Here is a 21,316-nt window from a genome sequence, read left to right as displayed (position 1 = left end):
CACAGTCCTGCCATTTTTAAACTCACGTGCGTTATCAATACGCATGCGCCACGCTCCCTTCTGCGTCATTACCTCGATACGGTATGTCGTTCCAGTCCAGTCCAGTCCGGCCCGGTCCAGCCCGGCCCAGTACAGTACTGGACTGAAAGCTGATATAATACCGCACTACAGTACGATACTGTACAGTGTACAGTGTACAGCACCGCAACTACAGTACATTGTACCCCTATTCTGTACTGTACTGAAGCCAAAAAAATCAAGCGAAATCCCTATCCAGCTGCCGGCAAGAAAGGACATTTGCTACGTCCATTTCTAAAAATGGATATCTTCTCCACACTACTAGTGCTACACTACTGTAGATTGATTAATTAATAATGGTCTTACTTTAAAACTGGAGTAGTACAACAGAAGCTCAGGAGAGAAATAGGATCGCGGCTGCTTCATTCATTGTACAGTACTGTACAATGCATTATGTAACAGTCAAGGCTGATGCAATACGCGATCACAATCAAAGACCCGATGATGAGGCAAAAACCGATCAAGCTGCCTGGAAGGCATGCACTGTCGAGTTGGCATATTATCACATTTTAGCCACCACCATTTCTGAAAATCTACTCTATGATAGACTGGTAATACCTAGTATTGCGTGATTGACCTCCTGTCGCCGGAGAGAACATAACCTCATGCACAACAGTAATCTATTAACGACGGTGACCGTATTCGTAGCAGCGCAGTAGAAGATTCTAGACCGAAATACAATAGTTCCTGCTGTTAAAAGCTAAATCATACGTTTGCTGATGCAATACTTGATCATAAATATTGATCTACAGACTCCTCTGGATCCCTGTCGGATCTTAGTAATATAGCCAGTAAAATATCAGATACACCGATCCTGCTTACTGTTTTAGTAATACAAGCTCAAGCTCGTCTCAATAGGGAGATCTACAGTACTGTACAGTATGCTTGGACCGCTGGCGCAGCACGAAATAGTATCAAAAATCACTGAGCGAGCAAGGTAAAATATCAAATATAACCGATGGATTCATAAATTACTTCAATTTTTACCGTGGTAAAAATTAGAGCAGCCCATAGAAGATTGCACTCATAGAGGATTAAAAATATGGACAATCACCAATTACTGTATAGGGAAGGAATAACTGCTTACACCGATGCTTCAGTTAATTTGTAAACGAGGAAACTAATTTTTCTAGCATTCTACTCGTTTACCGACATCCATATCGATAGTAGAACCTCGAAGGCAAGGACTTGTAGATTCCCTTATTTCTAATTATGATGATTGGACTAGTAGTGTGACTTAAATACCGAATTGACTGTAAGGCGATCGCAATCAGTCGTCCAGCATAACCCGCTATTGTACGCATAGACACCTTGGAACGCTAAGTGAGCACAGTGAATTACGAAATAATATGGCGGTCGTACTTAGAAGTGTAGTAGTAGAAAATTCAATACAGAAATAGATGCTTTATGGACACTTTGATGCGTATGAGAAGAGCGAATAAATTTGAGGCAGAATCACCAAGATTGATACAGTTAGCCTTCAAGGCATGAACCATAATTTCCTCTACCCCGCTGAATCGCCGACAGAGCTCGATGAAATGGCGCATAGGCCAATCCACGGACTACTAAAACTAATAAAATGTTCCGGGTTACTTAGTACTCCAGATTGAATGCAGAATTGACTACTTTATAACTACTTGAATTTGTATAAGGGCGCCCGAATAATTTGGTCAACATTCCATTATAGAAATTTCATATTCAATAAGGTTACTAAGCCAGAATAGTCTTTTGACATCTTAGACATGGGCTAATAAATTTTGCAACAGTACTGTGCCGTAACTAAGGCTCGAGGCAATATTCGGACTTGTACACTGTACAACGTGGGCTAAAATAATACCGGCTAAAGACATAGGGCCCTTGTGTATAATTCGAATAATCTTGTTCCGTTATTGCTAATAGGCATAATAAAAATCAAATCGATCAATGCTTTAGTCGTTTGAAAATTATCAAGTGCAAACTAGTACGTGAATTGCTACGATCCTGACAATGATCTAGAGTAACTGTTTACAATTTAAATCCGCGACCTAACTTATGGATGTGAATTGTATTAATTAACAATTGAAGGAATTCATTGTTAAAAATGGCTACAGAGCCAATTATAGTTATTATAGAACGATATCAATCATAAACTAATAATACTACTCTTATAGACGTGTAGTCATGGGGGAAAATGTTAACGACTTTATTCAATTGGGTTTGCTATTGGTAACGAGGTTAAGCAGTTTGTAAATCCGCAATTTTACCGCGTAAGTGTACCAAGTAGCTATGCCGCCTAACTGAAATAAGTGTAACATTTAATCTTACTTTCGATTGATCCAAACTGCAGTTGAAATGTTATAATATCGCTGTAGCGAATGCAAATGAAATAACTGCTTTTGAAATTTCTATATCACACAGTAAATTGAATAGATTACTGTCGTGATTCTGAGTGATCCATGTGATATTGCTACTTGGTTCCCGTATGTGGATTAAGTGTACGGAAACTAAAATAGAGAACCTGTCTAATGCAAAAATATCTTTAGTCGAGCATAACAAATTAGATGGATTGTATTTTCCTTCGTTGTAAAATTTCCATTAACGTCTAACTTGATGTTGCCAGTTCTTATTATTCGCGGAGAAATGAGTTTAGTCATATTTGAGTATCTACCGTAGTAAGGATACAGCAAATGCTGCAGTATCGAATACTTTTCATATAGATATTTGTTATATCTTGCAGTAGAATATTGAATCTCCGCGCTTTACATCTAGAAAATTTCAATGGTCTCACATTGAATGTTTGATGCTCATTGAAGTAGTAAAGATATAATGAGAGCAATGGCATTCTCATAATCGATAATGCGCTTCTCCGTAAATTAGGAAGGACAATGGTAGCCAATTTTATGATCCCTAACTAGTCATTTAAATTATATTAATATAAGGGTCATTATCATGTCAAGGTCACAATAAAAATTGTTCCGTTATTTGAATGATTTCACACTAAAATAGTATATCTTACAATACTTTTTAAAATTCTATCATACAAAGTGGTGGAGAAAAATTGTTTTTACGCCTAGATAAGATGAATGCTAAATCAGTATTTAGAACGGTCGATAAAGGTTAATATAGTGCAAGGGCATATAACGACTTGATCACATGCCATTAATTGAAGCAAGGAAAATTCATTTAATGGACTGAAAAACTTCAGTTGTAGCTATAATGTAAATTTCTACTGAGGGAAAAGGAGTCATTAAAATCTGGATTGCTATTGAAAAAAGTTGATCATAAAATAGTACGCATTGAATTGAAAGTGGCGAAAGGTCAGCTACAATGCTAACCTTTTTTTAAAATGAATAACTTAATTTAACAGGTGCTACACTGATTTTCTACCAAGAATGACTTGTCATGTGCACTGTGCGTCGGCTGCAATCATTAATCAATGAAGAAGAAACTTCCTACATTTTTTTTACCACGCTTCCGTCTGACTGATAATCAACATTCTACGCCGGTAAAGTAACTTCAAGGACGTAAACATCTGTCATAAATTGTAATGGTATTCTTAATGTAAAGGAATTTTGTTATTAATAATGGCCAGTATTGTTAAGACTGCCTTATTTATTAATACTAAGGTACATCGTATTATAAATTAGATTAATTTAATGAAGAAATACATTTATGATTGTGATGATAATTATTGCGCCTTAAAGCAATCAAAATGTATCGCTCAATCTGTGCACATGGTAAGGCTTAGTTTAAATTAAATCCCTTTCAATGTTGATATTGATTTCTGACTTAATCGATTGACTCAGGCAAGAATCTACTATCTACATACATAGCTAATGCGGCGAAATGGATTTGAAAAGAATGTCATATCTAATGTCATCTACCAGCGAAATGAAAGTTACATCGATTTCGATCACGTAAAAATCATAATAGCTGACTGTCGAAAGAGAAGATGACACATAGTTGAGATTTCTCTTAGCCCTTATGTTGTAATAACAGACCTATTTACAATATCGCCTGCAATTGGAGGGAAATTAAACCATTTCTAGGAATTAACTGTATGAGATGACTTTAATGTATAGTAGGCTGATAAAGTAAAATTCTATTGGGAATAATCCTAGTGATTCCCGAGGCTGTTAATAGATCGCATTTAAATATATTTTTCCAGTCATAGAAAGAAGTCAAGTTTGTCTAGGCAATATCGCTTTTATTGTCATCTGTTCTATGAGACTAATGACGTTAGTAATTAGACCAGCTGTCGCTCAAAACAATACATTTAGTATGATGGAGTAGAATGGAAGAGAATAATTTTACTTCTAGACGAATATGCTAATGGAATCTCTCCCATACTATGTCGAATAAAATCAGTGATTCATGCGCCTATGACTATAGTACAATAACTATCTGGAAAATCACTATTTATCATGCCAGGTCGTGTTATCCTTTTTCATAGATGGGATAATTGGCTTAAGTATGATACAGCCCTAATGTCAAGTGATAAACCAATATCAATTGCATTTCATATACTGTATTTACTAATTAGGCACGGCCATATTTTCTCCATATTCATTTAAAAGTATCAAGGTTACCTTGACTGAACACTGATTTTATCTTATCCTCTGCTCGTCAATATTCTCTAATCATAATTCTAATATCCGCAACTGTACTTGAACACCTTGTTAACAAATTACTAAATATTTTGTTGAACTACACAAAAATAATATCGTAAAAACAAAAATATCGACTGGGATAAATGATAGCTGAACCTTGTAGGATGCCAAGCATCAAACGCTCTTTCAGACATTGTCCATAAATGTTGTATTTTAGGATACAGTGTTCAATTTCGGTGTCGTCGAATAATGATATCATTAAAATTCATATAATTTAATACGGTAGTATCATCCTACAGTAACATAAAATTGCCCAAATGCTATACAAATTTCAACTTCGAATTTAAATTGACATAAGCCAATAAATTGAGACATAGCCGTAATTCAACATGGCAGTTTTACATTATGCTATGTGTAGGCGTATAAAGACTCATCTATTGTGTGTCATGATTAATGTGAAGAATTTCTAAAATTCATCGTATGTTTCTACCAGTATATTTTAAAATGATGTCCTCGGTGATGATTCGAATGTTGTTAATTGCATTTTCTACGATGCATATTAATCTTAATAGACTATATAACAGGAAAGTGATGTAATATAAAACAAGATATGGTTAATTAATGCGCGAAAGTTTTTTTTGCTAATGCTGGCTTTTCTCTAATCTAAACTATTAAGACTTTTCATTTTATAGGTTCGTATAAATTTAATATCGCTTTAATTGTTCTTTAAATAGGGAAAGCAAGAATAGCTGTTTTAGTAAGAGATATAAGCTGTAACATCTGTATACAGTTTTTCTGACATTTTATTACATTGCGTCATTGCGCGTTGATGCCGTGATAACATAATAGAAAACTTTATGATCGAATCAGTTTTGCGAATGCGTCAGATAGTCTAGAGTATCTACTACCTTCTCTATCAATAGATTTAGAATAGTCTTTAGGATAACAATATCGATCACGATACATACACTATATTGGTGAACTATTGCATTATCGATCTTGCGATATCAGTAGATTCTGTGAACTAATTTGCAATCCAATTAGAGCGTATGTTCGATAAACGAATACATCTCATACAAGTATATACTATATCTACAATAGATATTATTCACTAGTAATAGGCATTTTAAAATTTAAATACTATAAGAGAAGGTATTCCAGTTTGTTAGAACGATTCAGCATCCAGGGATTATATGTGAAGATGCAACAGATGAAAAGCTGAAAGATGATGGTACAGGTATAGTTAGCTCAGTAGTAAGATATTAAATCACATTTTATCTTCAGATAAGATGTACTCATTTAGTAATTCTTGTAATGGTAAATTGCCTTCAGTAACATCATCCAAGCTTATCGTAAACATAAATGGCGTGACATTAATCTTATTAAAGCTCGATAGTATGCATATCAATGAATTACGAGTCAATTTTAAGGTATGATGTTGATTATAATTATTTGTGCACTCTTAAGACATTCCTTGTCAGCTGGTGCATTAATATCTCTAAGTAAATCATACTACTATATATTTCTAGATTGATTATAAATTAATATACAGTATATTAATGTAATGTTATATTAATATAAGATCTCTTCAAATATAGGCCTTTGTCCAGGCAGCAAAACTTTAATTAATTCCTAGGCTATTAATCTCGAATAGACAAGAGGTTAATAGTATTTACAATGTACATTTTACTGGAATACTATTTACTGGAAATTCAGCTTTTAAATTACAACATCTATCTAGCGATATTAATAAGCTTGAAGCAATAGAGCTATATTCTAAGGGTGTGTCTCAATAAATTCGTTAAGCTTGAGTGAAACTACTGCAACTATAATAGTATCATCCTTCCCAAATCAATTACTTCGTCCAAAAACTAGTATAGATATCCTGTTAAAAGCATTGAGACCATGCCAACTATAATATCTTTCATTACTCGTTGTTCTTGAAATAATTAACAATAAAAGACGGGCATTATTATTTCTGTTCCATAACAAATATTATTCTCTCTATATTTTTTTATTTAGACACTCGTCGGTAGATTTATACATGCTGAGTATTTAATGACTAATAACGTAGTTAAAATAACATTAGAAATGAAATGACTAAAGAAAGAAGAAAGCTTTTAGAAATGAAAGAAAATTGACGTTCCAATGGATACCGAAGACAATACCATAACAATTGCAATTGAAAACAAGAAATCGTCCTTGTTGAGAAAAATACTGAATACTACGTAAACATTAGATTTAGCCCATATTTAAATTAAAGTAGCTTTTCATAAAACGGCTTTAGTATTCTCAAATGATTACAATCCTCTATTCGTATAAGGTGGTAGAATATGGAATGATTGATTAAAAAAGAAAATTAGAAATGCCATATCTACTTACCATTTTCAACCAATAGACCTAATTGATCTTATGTAGACCTCTACATACAATTTAAGCACTATAATATGGAATGTGTGCATTTACCACTTAAAATTTTTATTTCCTGGCACATTATAATCCTTACTGAACCAACTCTAATTGTTTTATAATCTTTAGAGCAATTAATAAAAAAATTGCGTCATAATAGTTCTATTTATTTTGGCCGAAAATTTCCTGTAAAAAGTAAAGAGACGTATGAATGGTTGATTAATTATTAATAAAAACAAAATTTTTTGTAAGGCAATTCGCTGTTAGGACAGAATGTGATTCATTTTACCCGTCTATTCAAAATTCTACTAGTGTATATTTCTAGAATAATTTGGGTTTAAGACGATTATTAGCAGTTTATGAACAATACAGAACCACTTCAAATTTTTTCTGCTCATTTCTAAGAATAGAATTAATTTAAAGATAATATTGTTCTTTTTTTACTTTAATTTAAAAGTAATGCATAGGCGATAGTGCTTTGTGAAAAAAACACCAACTGCTCGTATTGATAGAAACAAATAATGGTCCTAATTCTACAGGTATTGACCGCCTTTCTTTGCCTTCATTTACACATTCTCTGCCTACTTAAAGTTATGTTAAGGTTATACTATAATATCTCATGCAACTCTTTGTATCAAGCACTACATTATCATCAATACGTTAGAATGATAACGTAGACATATATCTGCGTACACACTAGGAAGTAAAGCTAAGGAATAACGAACAAGGAATTCAACGCCAGAAATATAAAATTCATTATTATCGGCTAGTTCAATAAATCATTATAATTCCCCTTTTAATTAACTATTCAGCTCTAATTAAATAAAAGGGAAATTTAAGATATGTAGTCATATCGATAAAGCATAAAAAGGGATAGAAAATAGAAAGGTATTTCTAAGTTAACAATAATACTAGTATAATTGTACGTATAGTAATCAAAATTTGAGGTTATAGAATAAATCGCGATACTGAATCATAATTTTTAGAGTTATAGACCAAGTTTAATTCCAATTATAATTTATCTTATAAACAAGCCTTAAACTGTGAATCATTTACCTATTAAACTTGGCAATTGGATAAAATAAAATTTTCTCGTTAGCTTGCCGTCGATTAATGTTATTTCAATAATCGCGCTAGGCTTCTTTATAATTCTAATATCGATTGTATTACAACGGCAAATATCAAATGCGATATAATACATCTGGCTTTTTTATTATTGAATTTATTTCAATCATCTGTGTCATAATGTAATGCTCTGATGTCATTGTAACTCTCTTGCAGTGACTCCTTAAACTTTCACTTCCACTACTATATATGCAGATTGTCGTACCTAATGAAATAAAGGTTTTATAACTACAAAATTATCTATTTAAGGTTAAATAGCTTTGTTTGCATAATTTCTTTTAAATATTAATTTATGACAATATTAATATGTATGCGTATCTTTATAGCAGCGAATAGATATCTGAAAGCAGATGAACGAAATGCTACCGCTAGCCGGATTAATAATTAAAATCATTGAAATGGAAGATGAGCATCATTATTTATTTTATTATATATCCAATTTTTAGACTATATCACTCTAATTCAATTCTATCCATGATGGAATAAAGAAAAGGTGAAAATTGTTTGAATTAACGTAATCTTATCTGATTATTACCCAATTCCACTTATTACTTTAAGCAAAAAGTTGGTATAATATTATTTTTAATATCGCGTTTTAAGTGGTTATCGTAGTTCTTCAGATTTCTTCCACTATGCATGTCAAAGGGTTGTATTAAAAACATCAACAGCTTGAAATTGCAACATCATCTTACTTTGGCAGGCACAGTTTAGATGATTTGATAGACACAATTCATATTTATTGTTGTACTTTTAATAGAAATGATAACATGAGGTACTTATATATTAATGATTACTATATTTCCCACCTTTATTATACGCATTATTCTATACTTCAAAGCCCTTTGCTCCCAGCATAACTCCACTGGTATACTATTACAGAGTATATGACAGATAAAGCCTTTCTAAATGAAATATTTGAGAATATAGCGATGGATATCAGTATACGAATACTACTGTAGTATAGCTTTATGCTAAGATACCTTTTTATTCTTTCGCGGAATTATCGCATTCATGCACCGCGCCAATCCAAAACGAATCAAATTGTCCCCCTGTTGCTATGGTTCTTTTAGCATTTTCACATCTCCCACTTATTCTCTTGTTTTATTGTGGGCTCTTGAATTTGCCAAGTGGCCTAGCTAATAACTGAGTATATTAATTTTATTATAAATAGTTATAAAATGTTAGCTCAATTCACTTCGAAACTAGACACAATAAATGCAACTGACGTCCTCATAGCTATACTTTAATCCTTTTTGAAAGTCATCGATAAATTTCCTTTTAATTTATCTATTTTTATTTACTGTATTGCTTTTATAGTACCAGTAAAAAGGAGATAAGAAATAACCGTAAAATCGTAGATACTTGTACTACTTCACAAATTACTAGATCAGAACAAAGATTGTTTGTATATGGTACGTTAAAATAATGCGCATTTATCTATGTACTTCTAAGACAAATGAATACCGTATGCTAATAGTACTTATGAGCTTTGACCGGTAGATGCACGATAGGTAGTAATATATCGCAATTTTAGGGTTGGAAGTCGAAGCGATTATTTGCGTTACTACTCCTACTTATGGCAAATCTAGAGGATTTTCCTATACTTGTGTTGGGAAACCAGTTTGAAAATTACTATAGCGGGATAATATGGTATTGCCGAAGAGAATATCCGTTCAATCGGATAAAGACGAAAAAATTAACTTACTAAGGCAGGAATAACAATCATAAAATTATGGCGTAAGCTCATTATAATAAAAATTCTATTATACATTACTAATTAATAGCAACTACCAAAACTGAAAAGTCTCGACTTTAGTTCTAAGATTGTTACAGTATGAAAGGCAACATGAAGAATTCTTTGAGAGACCGATAAGAAATTATTAATTTGAGACCAGAAATATGCTGTAACACTTTTTTATTAGATATCAGATGGTATATAGTTAAAATGAGAAAGAAATCAAATCATCATAATTTAATCAATTATTAGTTAACGGATTTGCATAGGAAAAGTACTTAAAATTAAGATGGAGATATTGTCAAAGTGGTTTAACTAATATATAATCTTGCCATATCGATAGATAAAATCATTTTTTTACAACAAAAGGATCCAGATGAATTGAGTTGCGTAAATTTTCTGGGAAAAAGGGTGACCATTAATTAGGTATAAGGCAAGGGATAAAATCAATATCATTAACATCATAAATAATCACTGAATTGCAGTAATAATAACAGGCATACGGGAGAAGGATTCTATATTACATTAAGGATATTTCGATTTCATCCAGGAGAAAGAATTGATAAATTTGACACCATATAATATGGTCCAATTAAAGATTTAAAAAGTTCATTAAGAATTTCATCAATATTTAGTGTCCTTATTCATATTTGGCTAAGCTTTACGAGACTACGTAGAAGGATAGTCAATTTAACAGATGTCGTAATACTGACATCATGAAAATGATGAACAGTTTTTAAAGGCAGAAAGAAACAGTGGACATTTGCCAATTCTTAACCTAATCATATAGACTGGTTAACCTAATGATTTGATAGGCAATTGAAATGCATACAATGATCATAATTTAGTAAGATACAGCTAATGATAGAGCAAAAAAATTTTGAAATTGGATGGCATCTACGTATACCTTTTTGCATTTCAAATATGTGATTAAAAGGAACTATTATCGCGAAAAATTGAACAACAAAAATGCTAAGTTTAGTCTTTAAATTATCTAATTCAGGAAAGAATAAACTTAAAGGATACGATATTGATGATCGCCAATTCATTAATCAGTCGTGTAGCTTTAAATGTTGCTGTAAAGATGATGACTGACTAAATGATTTCGAGCATAAATGGCATGTATAGGGACGTTCTCCGGTATGAATTCGGATATGCTTTTGCAAATTAGGTGATTGGGTAAAACTCTTAGAGCAGTAAGTGCACTTGTATGGTTTTATACCTGTGTGGACGCGTAAATGCTTCTGCAGATTGGATGATTGAGAGAAACTTTTAAAGCAATAAATACATTTATACGGCTTTTCACCTGTATGAACTCGGGTATGCTTTTGTAAATGGGATAACTGAGAGAAATGCTTCTCGCAAAAATTGCAGCGAAATGGTTTATCGCCTGTATGCATTTTAATGTGTTGTTGTAGATGGGTCGACTGTGCGAAAGATTTGGAGCAAAAACGACATTTAAATGGTCGTACGCCAGTATGAACGCGTAAATGTTGCTGTAAATGCGATGATTGCGCAAAGCGTTTGTTACAATGAGAACAACAAAAACGTAATCGTTCATTAGTTTGATGATGGGATTTAGTATGGCGTTTTAATTCAGCTGGACTACTACATAAACGCAAGCATTGATGGCAACGGTAGATTTTGTTGTTATCAAACACTGCAGTCATCATATCTTGTCCATTAGATTGAAATGTTGAACTAAAGAAACTTGGATGGATACCGTGTCGACCGATTAATGGTGCTGTTGATGGAGGTGATAATGTCATGTCCATATTGTTAGTGGTATGTTTTGAAGCATTCCAAAATTCATCTTGGAAGTAATTGGCAACTCCACCAGTAGGTGTTGCTGCTATCGTCGCTGCTGGAGTTGTAGACACTGTTGTACTTACTGCTGTTGTTATTACTTGACCTAATGGATGTAATCGTGCTGAATATAAGTCAGAATTAGGTGCATGATGTAAAGCTGAAGGTGGTGATGATGATGGCAAACAATTAGAATGGCGATGATGGGGCGATGGGTGAGGGTCATGAGGTAATTTGTTTGGATAATGGTAGCTGATAATTTGATTTTGATTATTCGCAGGAACCGATAATGCTACCAAATGCGATTGGCGTAAAGAAGATGATGAAGTTGATGATGCCATAGATAGGGATGGTGATGAGTTTGAAGATGGATGAAGCGATAGTAATTGAGGCTGATCTTGGCAACGTAAATCGTATTGCTTCTGTTGTTCAATGCAATTTGAATTGATGATACTGTTGATACTAAAGGATATTTTCTTACCAATACGTCCACTATTGTCACCATCATCAGTCTCAGTCTCGTCTTTTAATGTTGTTGATGATGAATTTTCAGCTGTTGTTGCTTGATCATGCCGATCATCCACTTTACTTTGCAGTTGAAAATGTGATCGATTAGTAATACAAGTTTTTATTTGTTCTGCAATTTTTTGATTGGGTAAATGACGGTTAGGTGTTGAATTAGCTACAATTGAGAACATTACCTCTAGTATAGCGCGTAAATTAACACTTACATTACTGCTATTAATATAAGATGGAATCGATGATGTAAGATCGGTACATTGAAGTAATTGTGATATCGAAGTAGTTAATGATGTCAAAAGTAGTAAATGATGATGATGGTGATTGTCTCTATTATTCTTCTTGACATGATCTTTTTCATGATCTAATACATTGATATGATTGGTAATTTCAGCTAGTATTGCTTGTAGCTGATGATGGCAAGATTTAAAGTCAGTACTACCAATGGCCATGTGAAAATTATCCCAAGATGGTGGTGTTGGAGTTGCTGGCCAAAGGTTAGGCCATTTTTCGATCAGGTTAGTTAAGCGTTGATATACCGAAATGAGTGGAATAGTTTTCAAGCTCGTTTGCTTCAAGAGTAATTGAAGTTGATAGCAGCAAGATACCCAATCATCATAGTATGAACGATTGATTGGTGTGGTATCTAAGAATTTATCGAAATGTGCTAAAGTTACAGCTTGAGACATAACTTGTATTGGATTTTACTAGTTGATTTAGATCTGGTGGATAAGAGAAATTAATCTGAAGTCTATATCGCCTACTGTAATTTCAATTACACAACGAGATGAGGATTAATTAAAAGAGTACCAAAGATCTAAGTCAACCGGAGTAGAAGTAACAATTCAAATTCCAATACTTCAGGCTTGATATACCTTAATTGCAGGCGTAAATAATAATAATAAGTTATCATCAATAAATAACCTAGGTGGAAAAAATAATCATCAAATTGCAAATAGATCGTATTTAAAGCAATCATGAATCAATTACCGATAGCTTCTTGATCTAAATATAAATAGGAGAAAAAAATTCAGGAAACAACCTCTTTCAATCAATTTCTTATCGCTATTAATATATCGTGTAGATGGCGATCATTCTTATATGAAGATCATTTCTCTGCATTGAACAAACAATTTCCATGGCATAAATTAGAAAAATGGATTGATGGACGATCAATAAAGCTACTATTGTTAAGATGACTGCAGGTTAATGTATAGCTTGGAGATGGAAGCAGTGATGGATGTACAATCTTTATTTTTTACTTCTTACTGTCTGACTTTAAAATTCTTATTCAAATGAGTACTTTATTTCCTGTTTACCGTGTTGAAAGCGTGACCAAGAATCAATGCTATGCTATTGATATTTTTTAATTGTTATTCAATGATGAAAAAAGGGAAGAGAGGAAATAAAAATCCTATACGTTATTTGATGATATGATGTGTTCACAATCATTTGACGTTGGCTACTTTTCACATTAGTCCAGTTGAAAGGGATGTACCCATGTTGAAATCGGTTACAGGACGAAGATGAAGATTGATTATAATTATTTTTTATATTGATTTACATGTTGATAGAAAAAATAAAAAAATAAAAATTAGTATTTTATCACTATTGATAAATCAATTTTTGTTATCCAATTTAATTTGTTAATTTTTTTGATCTTTAATATTTTTTTTAATTCTATATTTTCATTTGTTCTTTCTCGCCTTCTATCGTTTATTCCATCTGACCGCTTAACTGTACTTCATATATGGAGAGTAAGTTAATCAATGGCAATCATTGCATTTCCTGCATTGTACAGGCAGTTCGCCTACGAATTGATAATACGATAACTGGGTGTTGCTGTCATTTATCGAGTAAGGTAAAGCACTGATCTAAAAGATGGGTAAAACTAGTCCATAGTATTCGAAAATAATTGATGATAATAAAACCAATAGTTGTGGATAAGCAATTTCTGATGGTTAGTCAGATAATTTATCATTCCAGTACTATCGTTGCTAACATAAGAAAAAAAATAGCTTAAAAGATTGAAGATTAAATGATCATGACTTGAATTATTAATTAATTAATTGATTATTAAAGCCTGATAGATTTACAATCTTATCAAGTTGTAAAGCAATCTACCGATGATATAATTATTCTTATTTGATAGTAACTTGTAAATAGATTAAAATGTATGCAATTACTTTCAGTATTAATTTAATGTAATGCTACTTCATTTACTTTCGATTAATTAACATGAATATATTTATTTATTTTCTATCTAGCAGTCTTATGTTCGCTATCGTTGTTAAAGTATATAATAGAATAAAATTGTAATGCTACTTGAAATTGTAAATTAGTCAAGGTAAAAAATAGCTCATCGATGAAGGCAGATGAAGGGGAAGAAGCTACTGGAGATGTAAAAACGCCATCACTATTTTTTGTTATCATTATTTTTACTGATTAATTTTAATTCTTTCAATATTATTTTGAAATGATTATTTTTGTTCTAAAAAAACATTATTGCTATTATAATTAGAAAGAGTAATAAAATAAGAATAACTATTATTGGAAATTATAAATGGATAAACTATCAGTTCTAAACCTATCGCAATTCAAGTCTAAATACCATTGATTGCAAATGAGAGCCTTTCAACTCTTGCTTATTAATTGACTTTGGTACGATTGTTTAGTTATAATATTCAATAAAAAAATTCATATTATTTTTTTCGCATTAGAATTTTTAAACTTGTAAGAAATAAAATACCCTAACATTAGGTATTCTCGTCATTTATTATAACAACATTGATTTTAGTATAGTCTACGAAACCGACGATATTTCACACCGTCTGCCATGCGATCAGTCATAATTAAGTTTTCTCTGGTAAGTACCAGAAAATGTTGTGCTGAGTTTTTTCTTCACATGCATTTTGCCTTTTAATTCGCTGCATTGAAATAATAAAAATAAATAAAATAAATGGTATACGTGATCATCGGCAATGGTTTTTCCATTTTTTTTGTAGCATAATTTAAACTTGTGATGATACAAGACAAATCATCTATTTTACTCATAATGGATGGCCAATTGAAAAGGTGAGAAATAAATGGGTTTGAATAATGAATAGGATTTACCTAGTAATTTAAATTGAATGTTTTGAGAAAGGAATCCACTTTTATTCTTCTATGCTTTTGTTATTACCCAGAGCTAATATTGATATAGCAATCATTTTTTTTTTATTTTGTTTAAATTAATCAAATCAATGACAGATTGAAAAGCAAATCTATTTAATCGAATCAATACCCAATAATTCCGGTTACCTTCGGCCAAGACATCCGGTTGAATGATGTCAATTCCAATACTATAGTTTTAAAATTGTCAAGATGATGATTAATTGTTTTCGTTACTTATCAGTTTTCATCTTCATGATAGTAATTACACTAAAAGTAGACCTATCCATACTCGTAGAATAACTAGCTATGCTTGAATAGAGGTTTAGGTCCATATCGATAGGCATGATATTGAGATATCCCCCCAAATTTTAAATCAAACTCAACCTTCATACTAAAATTGACCATTTATCGTTCTTTTACTTTTGTCACTTGATATTTGACGTCATATTGCATTCCTACTTGTCCTTGTCTTAAGACAACTATACAATGATGATATAACAATTAAAGTTGGATATTTAATCTACTGACGATAATTAACCATGACAATTTTTTTATAGCCTATAAATCAACGTACAGTCTTTTTCATTTCTCCTATCATATAGGATAACGATATCATCAATCATGATAAAATTGAATTAAAATTACTATTATATTGCTTTTCTGACGCTATATTTTTATCGTATGAATTAATGATGGTGATAGATGAAGATTGTATGCATTTTAATCCACGTATGATTTATAACTATCTATTAGTATACGAGTATAAACTAAAATTGAGTATCACTGATGATAGTTTGCATTATTTGCAAAGAGATCGATACCTATGCCAATTGGTTAATGTTTAAAATGCTTTCTATCTCCGCGATAGAGAAATGGAGTCAATTTACGATAAGAAATAATCTAATTGTATTTTTATTCTTTGAATTATGCTCAATCTGCCGACCATTTGCGTAACCGCTAGTTCGTGATAGTTCCCTCTCTAACCAGCCAGCAATGATATAAAAAAATGTCCTCAATAATAAATAAAGTATTCTTAACATGAAAGAGTGTCAACTATTTTATTGATATTAATTGAAAAATTAAATTACAAATTATAGAAGGAAATTTAAGTTATTGATAATACCATAACATCCTAATGACGTCGGTATCCCTTGACAATATCAAAGTCCATAATGGTAATTTGCGTATTTAATTTTTATTCTTTAAAGAATGCAAGACCCACCGTTCAATTAATTCTCCATATACATAATATGGAATAACGATACAGTAATGATAAGGTGATATTATTCTATCTTTCAATTGATGCATAGTTACCATCAAAATTATGAAAGCTTTGCTTGAGATATGTTGAGTTAAAGTCATGATTTCATCCGTATTCGACGTGTGGGACATTTTCAGGACTATTTTAACTTTTGTTTTAGAGTAGACACCAGGATGAAAATGCAATCATTAAATATAGACACGTCTAATGGAATCTTAATTAATTTTCTTAGACAAGATAGTACTGTATCCGTTGAGGCCATTCAATCTTGAGCGGTGCCACATCATTGGTGACAATTTATTTCGATCGATAAATTTAAGACAGTCCCAATTGATAATATGAATTTAATATTTAGAATGGATTATATTATAACATTGTCATAATGGAGTATATTACCTATACGAAATTCTACACCCTATTTAATAATATCCAGCATACAGAAGATGCTGATAGTCTATGATATTAATTTCATAGGTACCCTGATGGCAATTTTTTCGAAAAAACTGAATCAAGCTGGTTATATTTAAATTTAGTAAGGTGATAACTAGTTACGCCAATAATTAATAATTGTTTAATTGGATAGCCTAAGAATGAGACTACCAGTTATTCTTCTTTATTAATTGGATACACATGCTTGCTTAAGTAGAATAATACAGGAATATATATTTTTATTCTGATTTCATTTGATCATTTAATGTCGGAATTTTAATCATAGATTGAATTGTCAGTACTGTTACTGATTAAATGTCTTGCTTTACCGACAACGATTAACAAGGTAGGTAATTTTTATTCATTTGCTAAAATAAAATTTCAAGGATTGTAAGACAGTCTATCTATTCCGTTGGAATATGTGAAAATACCCTAGACTACAGTATACCAAGGAATTCTTATGATAATCTTTTTTATGATTAAAATTGATGTACTTTTGTGGGTGAAAATGATATCTACGTAAAAGAATGTTATTCTAGGTGGAGTAATCTGTTGTATTTGGCAGAAAGAGATGGCTAAAAAGGCTTAGTCCTGACCAAGTGACCATACAATTTGTGGATGTCTATTAATTAATATTATTATTATTTTCAAAGGAAGTTGTCATTTTAGTAAAATATAGTAGTCTAGCAGCTGCCGTTGCCAATATGCCTTACTGATTAACAAGACATTTAGGCTAGTCGACTACGATAGACTAGATGTGTGTGTGTGTGTGTTCTACGGCCAATATCTAAACGTATAATTTATAATTGAGAATAATAATAATAATCACTTTTTTATTCGTCGTTCGCTTACCCAACAGAAAAGGTATCACACGAATTACAAGATCCAATTATTATACTTTGTAATGCAATAAATCGATAGTACTTATGATTGAGCTTGGCGTAATTCTTCGTAGAGCAATGTGCGTTACTCTATAGAAGGTTTTGTCGTCGTTTCGCTTTTTATGCGTATTATTCTAATATTAGGCTATAAATTAGATTGAAATTCTGTGTCAAATGTTGTACAGAATGGCATCGTATAGCAGGCTCGTGTAAACGGATATACGCATACAGTAGTTAACAGCCATTAACTTCATTAGGGATCTTTCGCAAACATTGGATGATGACTAATCTTGGCAAGTTTACTGTATCAGACGTCGGTCTGACTTGAATAACCTCTTGTACTCCTATTGCAAGGTATTGAATTGATAAATCACGTTGAACATAGAGTCTAAGTAATTGCACAGCGTTATCTAGTCATTATGAACATTGGTTTGGCTATCAGCATAGAATTGAACGTTAGTCTCTCACGCCATATTGCGCCAATTTGTGACGAACACAGGAACAATTTACAATTAATCGGAACTAGAAAATCATTCAATTCTACTGATGCGGCGGCATTGTCCAATCTATAATATAACATTAGACAATTGCGCTTTTCACTATGCGATATGAAAACTAACTATTGAATGAAAATTCATCTGCTCGCTATGCAGCCAGCACACATATCAATTGCTATCATTGCTTGGTTAGCCTTTTTATACTTAGATTGATAAAGTAATTAATTTGGTTGCGACATAATCCAGTTAGTATTCTTCGATTTTAGTTAGATAAGATCATTTTTGATGCAAAGAATCTTTGCGAGTCCAATTTAAAAAAGGATATCCTACTTGACATACGCAGCCAGCTGCGTAGTCGCTTTTGATGTCGCATTATTAAACTAGTATAAAACGCAATTTAAGTAATTCAATGAAATATTTAATGATCATCGATAGGTATTCTATACCTAAGCAAAACTAAATCATTGCACTAATATTCCAATATAAATATGGGCAGTTAACAATTGTAGCATCAATTTATTACATAACTGAAAATTGCAGCAAAGGTAAAATTGAATTGAAATAAATTTCCAGTAAATGCATTGATATTTCAAATCGGAATTACGCACAACACGATCGACAAAGGGTAAACAGGATGTTCAGTTGAGAATATAATAAATAAGCTCTGAAAAATGCGTTTCTCAAATAATGGTATTAAAGGACTATATATATACTTCCTACTGATGAAAGATATACCTGCATCTTTATGCACTATAATTAATCAACTATTACCTTGAGAAATCTACCTGAAGAAATTTACTAGTAGAAATACTAAATTGCCAAGGCTAACATTATGTACGCTTGTCAGAGTATAAACTTCAATTTGTTTTCACGTAATACAATAGTAGAATCAAGACGTATTTTCATTCCCTACCACGGTACATCACTATGCTCGAATTGTTTCATATCAATGTTTGATTTTAAAAGCATCAATTTGCCATCCTCTTTTTACTATTTTAAGAATTAACAATAAATTCACCATTTAAACCGGAATAAACCATAGGCATTGCAATACAGTAACAAATTCTCTTTTTAAGCATGCATAAGAAATATATATAGTCATATCATATTGTAGAGGTAGACAATGAATAGTGCTAAACGCTAGGCAAATCAAAAGCAAAAAATGGGAAACTAGAAAATACAGCATACGTTGACTACCATTAGGCTTGCTGCGTTGAGTCGTCGCTTGATGCTGTTTTATAGTTCCTATCGTTTACTGTCCTATCGATTTATTCTTGCGGCAGTAATCGCCCAGTTGCATACACATTTCACATAAGTGGCGTGGATGTTCTTTCCTGGGACAAAATTCGCTTCCGCTATAGGCTGATCGGTCTAGCGGTTTCTGTCGATGAGGGTAAACTCTTTCCCCGCATATTTTACAAGTCTGACCAGCGTTGGACCAACTATTGCCGCTCATCCATTTACGCTTGCAATTGGCGCATGCATATTCACCAAAACATCTCTTTGTGCCTTGATAAGGCGTAAGCCCTTTACTCTTTGGCGGAGCCTAGAAGAAGAATCGTTAATAGCAACGCATAAGACCTTGCAATTCCTGCTAATTTGGAAAGGTAAAACAAAAGAAGATCTACCCAAGGGCAGTCATTGATGAGGTGGCCTTTCTGGAAACATAGATGACAAAGGTACTCAGGCGGTACCGCTCTGCGAATTTGTCGATTTTGCCACAAGTTTCCATCTGTATGTATAACATATATACCAGAACAAGGAAGAAATGAAATTTAGAGCAAGTTCTGTCTTTTTAATTTATTTATTTAACAATTAATTAATTAATTAATTAATCCATAAGAATGCGCTGCGCTTTTTCTACTATTACGAGAATGAACAGGTCGAACACCTGCATAACAAGTAAACCGTGATCATCTCATCACTCATGGATTGACTTGAATGAGTAAACATTGGAAATGTTGGACAGCATTTGCCTTTTCTAACGACCTACAACAAATCAGGCAATGGCATTAGAATTTTTGACTGACCTGATACAAATGGAAGCGAATCCCTTTGCGCTTGATCCATCTGCAAATGGGGATCGACTACTGAATTTAGGCATTCAGCTGGTGCAAGAAATAGTGGAGAATTTCCTACCACAGGATACATATTAGATTGGTAATTCACGGCAGTACCTTGTGGATACATCATCATTTTCATCAAACAAGAGTAATGACAGTACTAGGAAATTGTAGAAATACAGCACTTTGACAGAACCAAGTCTGTTCCAGCTTTCGGTATACACGGTCTACTGTAATCACGCCAAGTCGCAGAAATGGTGATATAGTCGTTAATTAATTTTAATTTAAAAGCAATCGTATTTTGATCGCGCGATTATGTCGATGGGGCGGTGCTGATCGGCCCAAGTGGAACGCCTACAAAACTAGACCAGTGATGGCTGGCCATTCCAACATAGATAACTTAAGAGGCGTAAAGACTTTGATTGGTTGTTGATAATAAAGAATTGTTGAATGGAGGAATCCTTATCTGATCTTGTTGAATAGCAATGGATTATTTTCCTTTTTATTTTTATCTGTCTGGTCATTAGATAACATTGATGCATTTGCAAATCGGTCCATGAAGTGAGAAAGGCAATTTATTCCGTCTTGATGCAGTCCACTGCAGTCATCATGAGTGGATGAGCAATGCTGTATAGGTATGCAAAGAATTGACACATCATAACGATTCGTGTGCATTAGTAAATAGAAATATGATTGCCAAAGATCTACTGTATCTACATAGAAAGCATCGAGCATCGATAGCATCAATTTCCATATTGATCGCAGTGATGG

The 21,316-nt window shown here is 32.5% G+C and overlaps 2 protein-coding genes across 2 annotated transcripts; both read right to left on the bottom strand.

The window, feature by feature from the left end:
• Positions 1 to 10,988: 10,988 nt before the first annotated feature.
• On the bottom strand, positions 10,989 to 11,705 carry TRIADDRAFT_26468 (uncharacterized protein; the record flags this gene model as incomplete). Its single annotated transcript, XM_002113355.1, has 1 exon — positions 10,989 to 11,705. The coding sequence occupies one exon, from the start codon at positions 11,703 to 11,705 to the stop codon at positions 10,989 to 10,991; it is 717 nt and encodes a 238-aa protein (XP_002113391.1).
• An 8,029-nt stretch (positions 11,706 to 19,734) lies between these two features.
• Positions 19,735 to 20,633, bottom strand: TRIADDRAFT_57508 (uncharacterized protein; the record flags this gene model as incomplete). The annotated part of the gene is made up of 3 exons (XM_002113354.1): positions 19,735 to 20,028; positions 20,111 to 20,214; positions 20,513 to 20,633. 3 exons carry the CDS (start codon positions 20,631 to 20,633, stop codon positions 19,735 to 19,737), a joined length of 519 nt encoding a protein of 172 aa, XP_002113390.1.
• Positions 20,634 to 21,316: the final 683 nt, after the last annotated feature.

This window comes from Trichoplax adhaerens, genomic scaffold (assembly GCF_000150275.1).
Source record: "Trichoplax adhaerens TRIADscaffold_6 genomic scaffold, whole genome shotgun sequence".
NCBI lineage: Eukaryota > Metazoa > Placozoa > Uniplacotomia > Trichoplacea > Trichoplacidae > Trichoplax > Trichoplax adhaerens.
The sequence above is the reverse complement of the archived record's forward strand: the minus strand, read 5'-3'. Positions and strand labels throughout refer to the sequence as shown.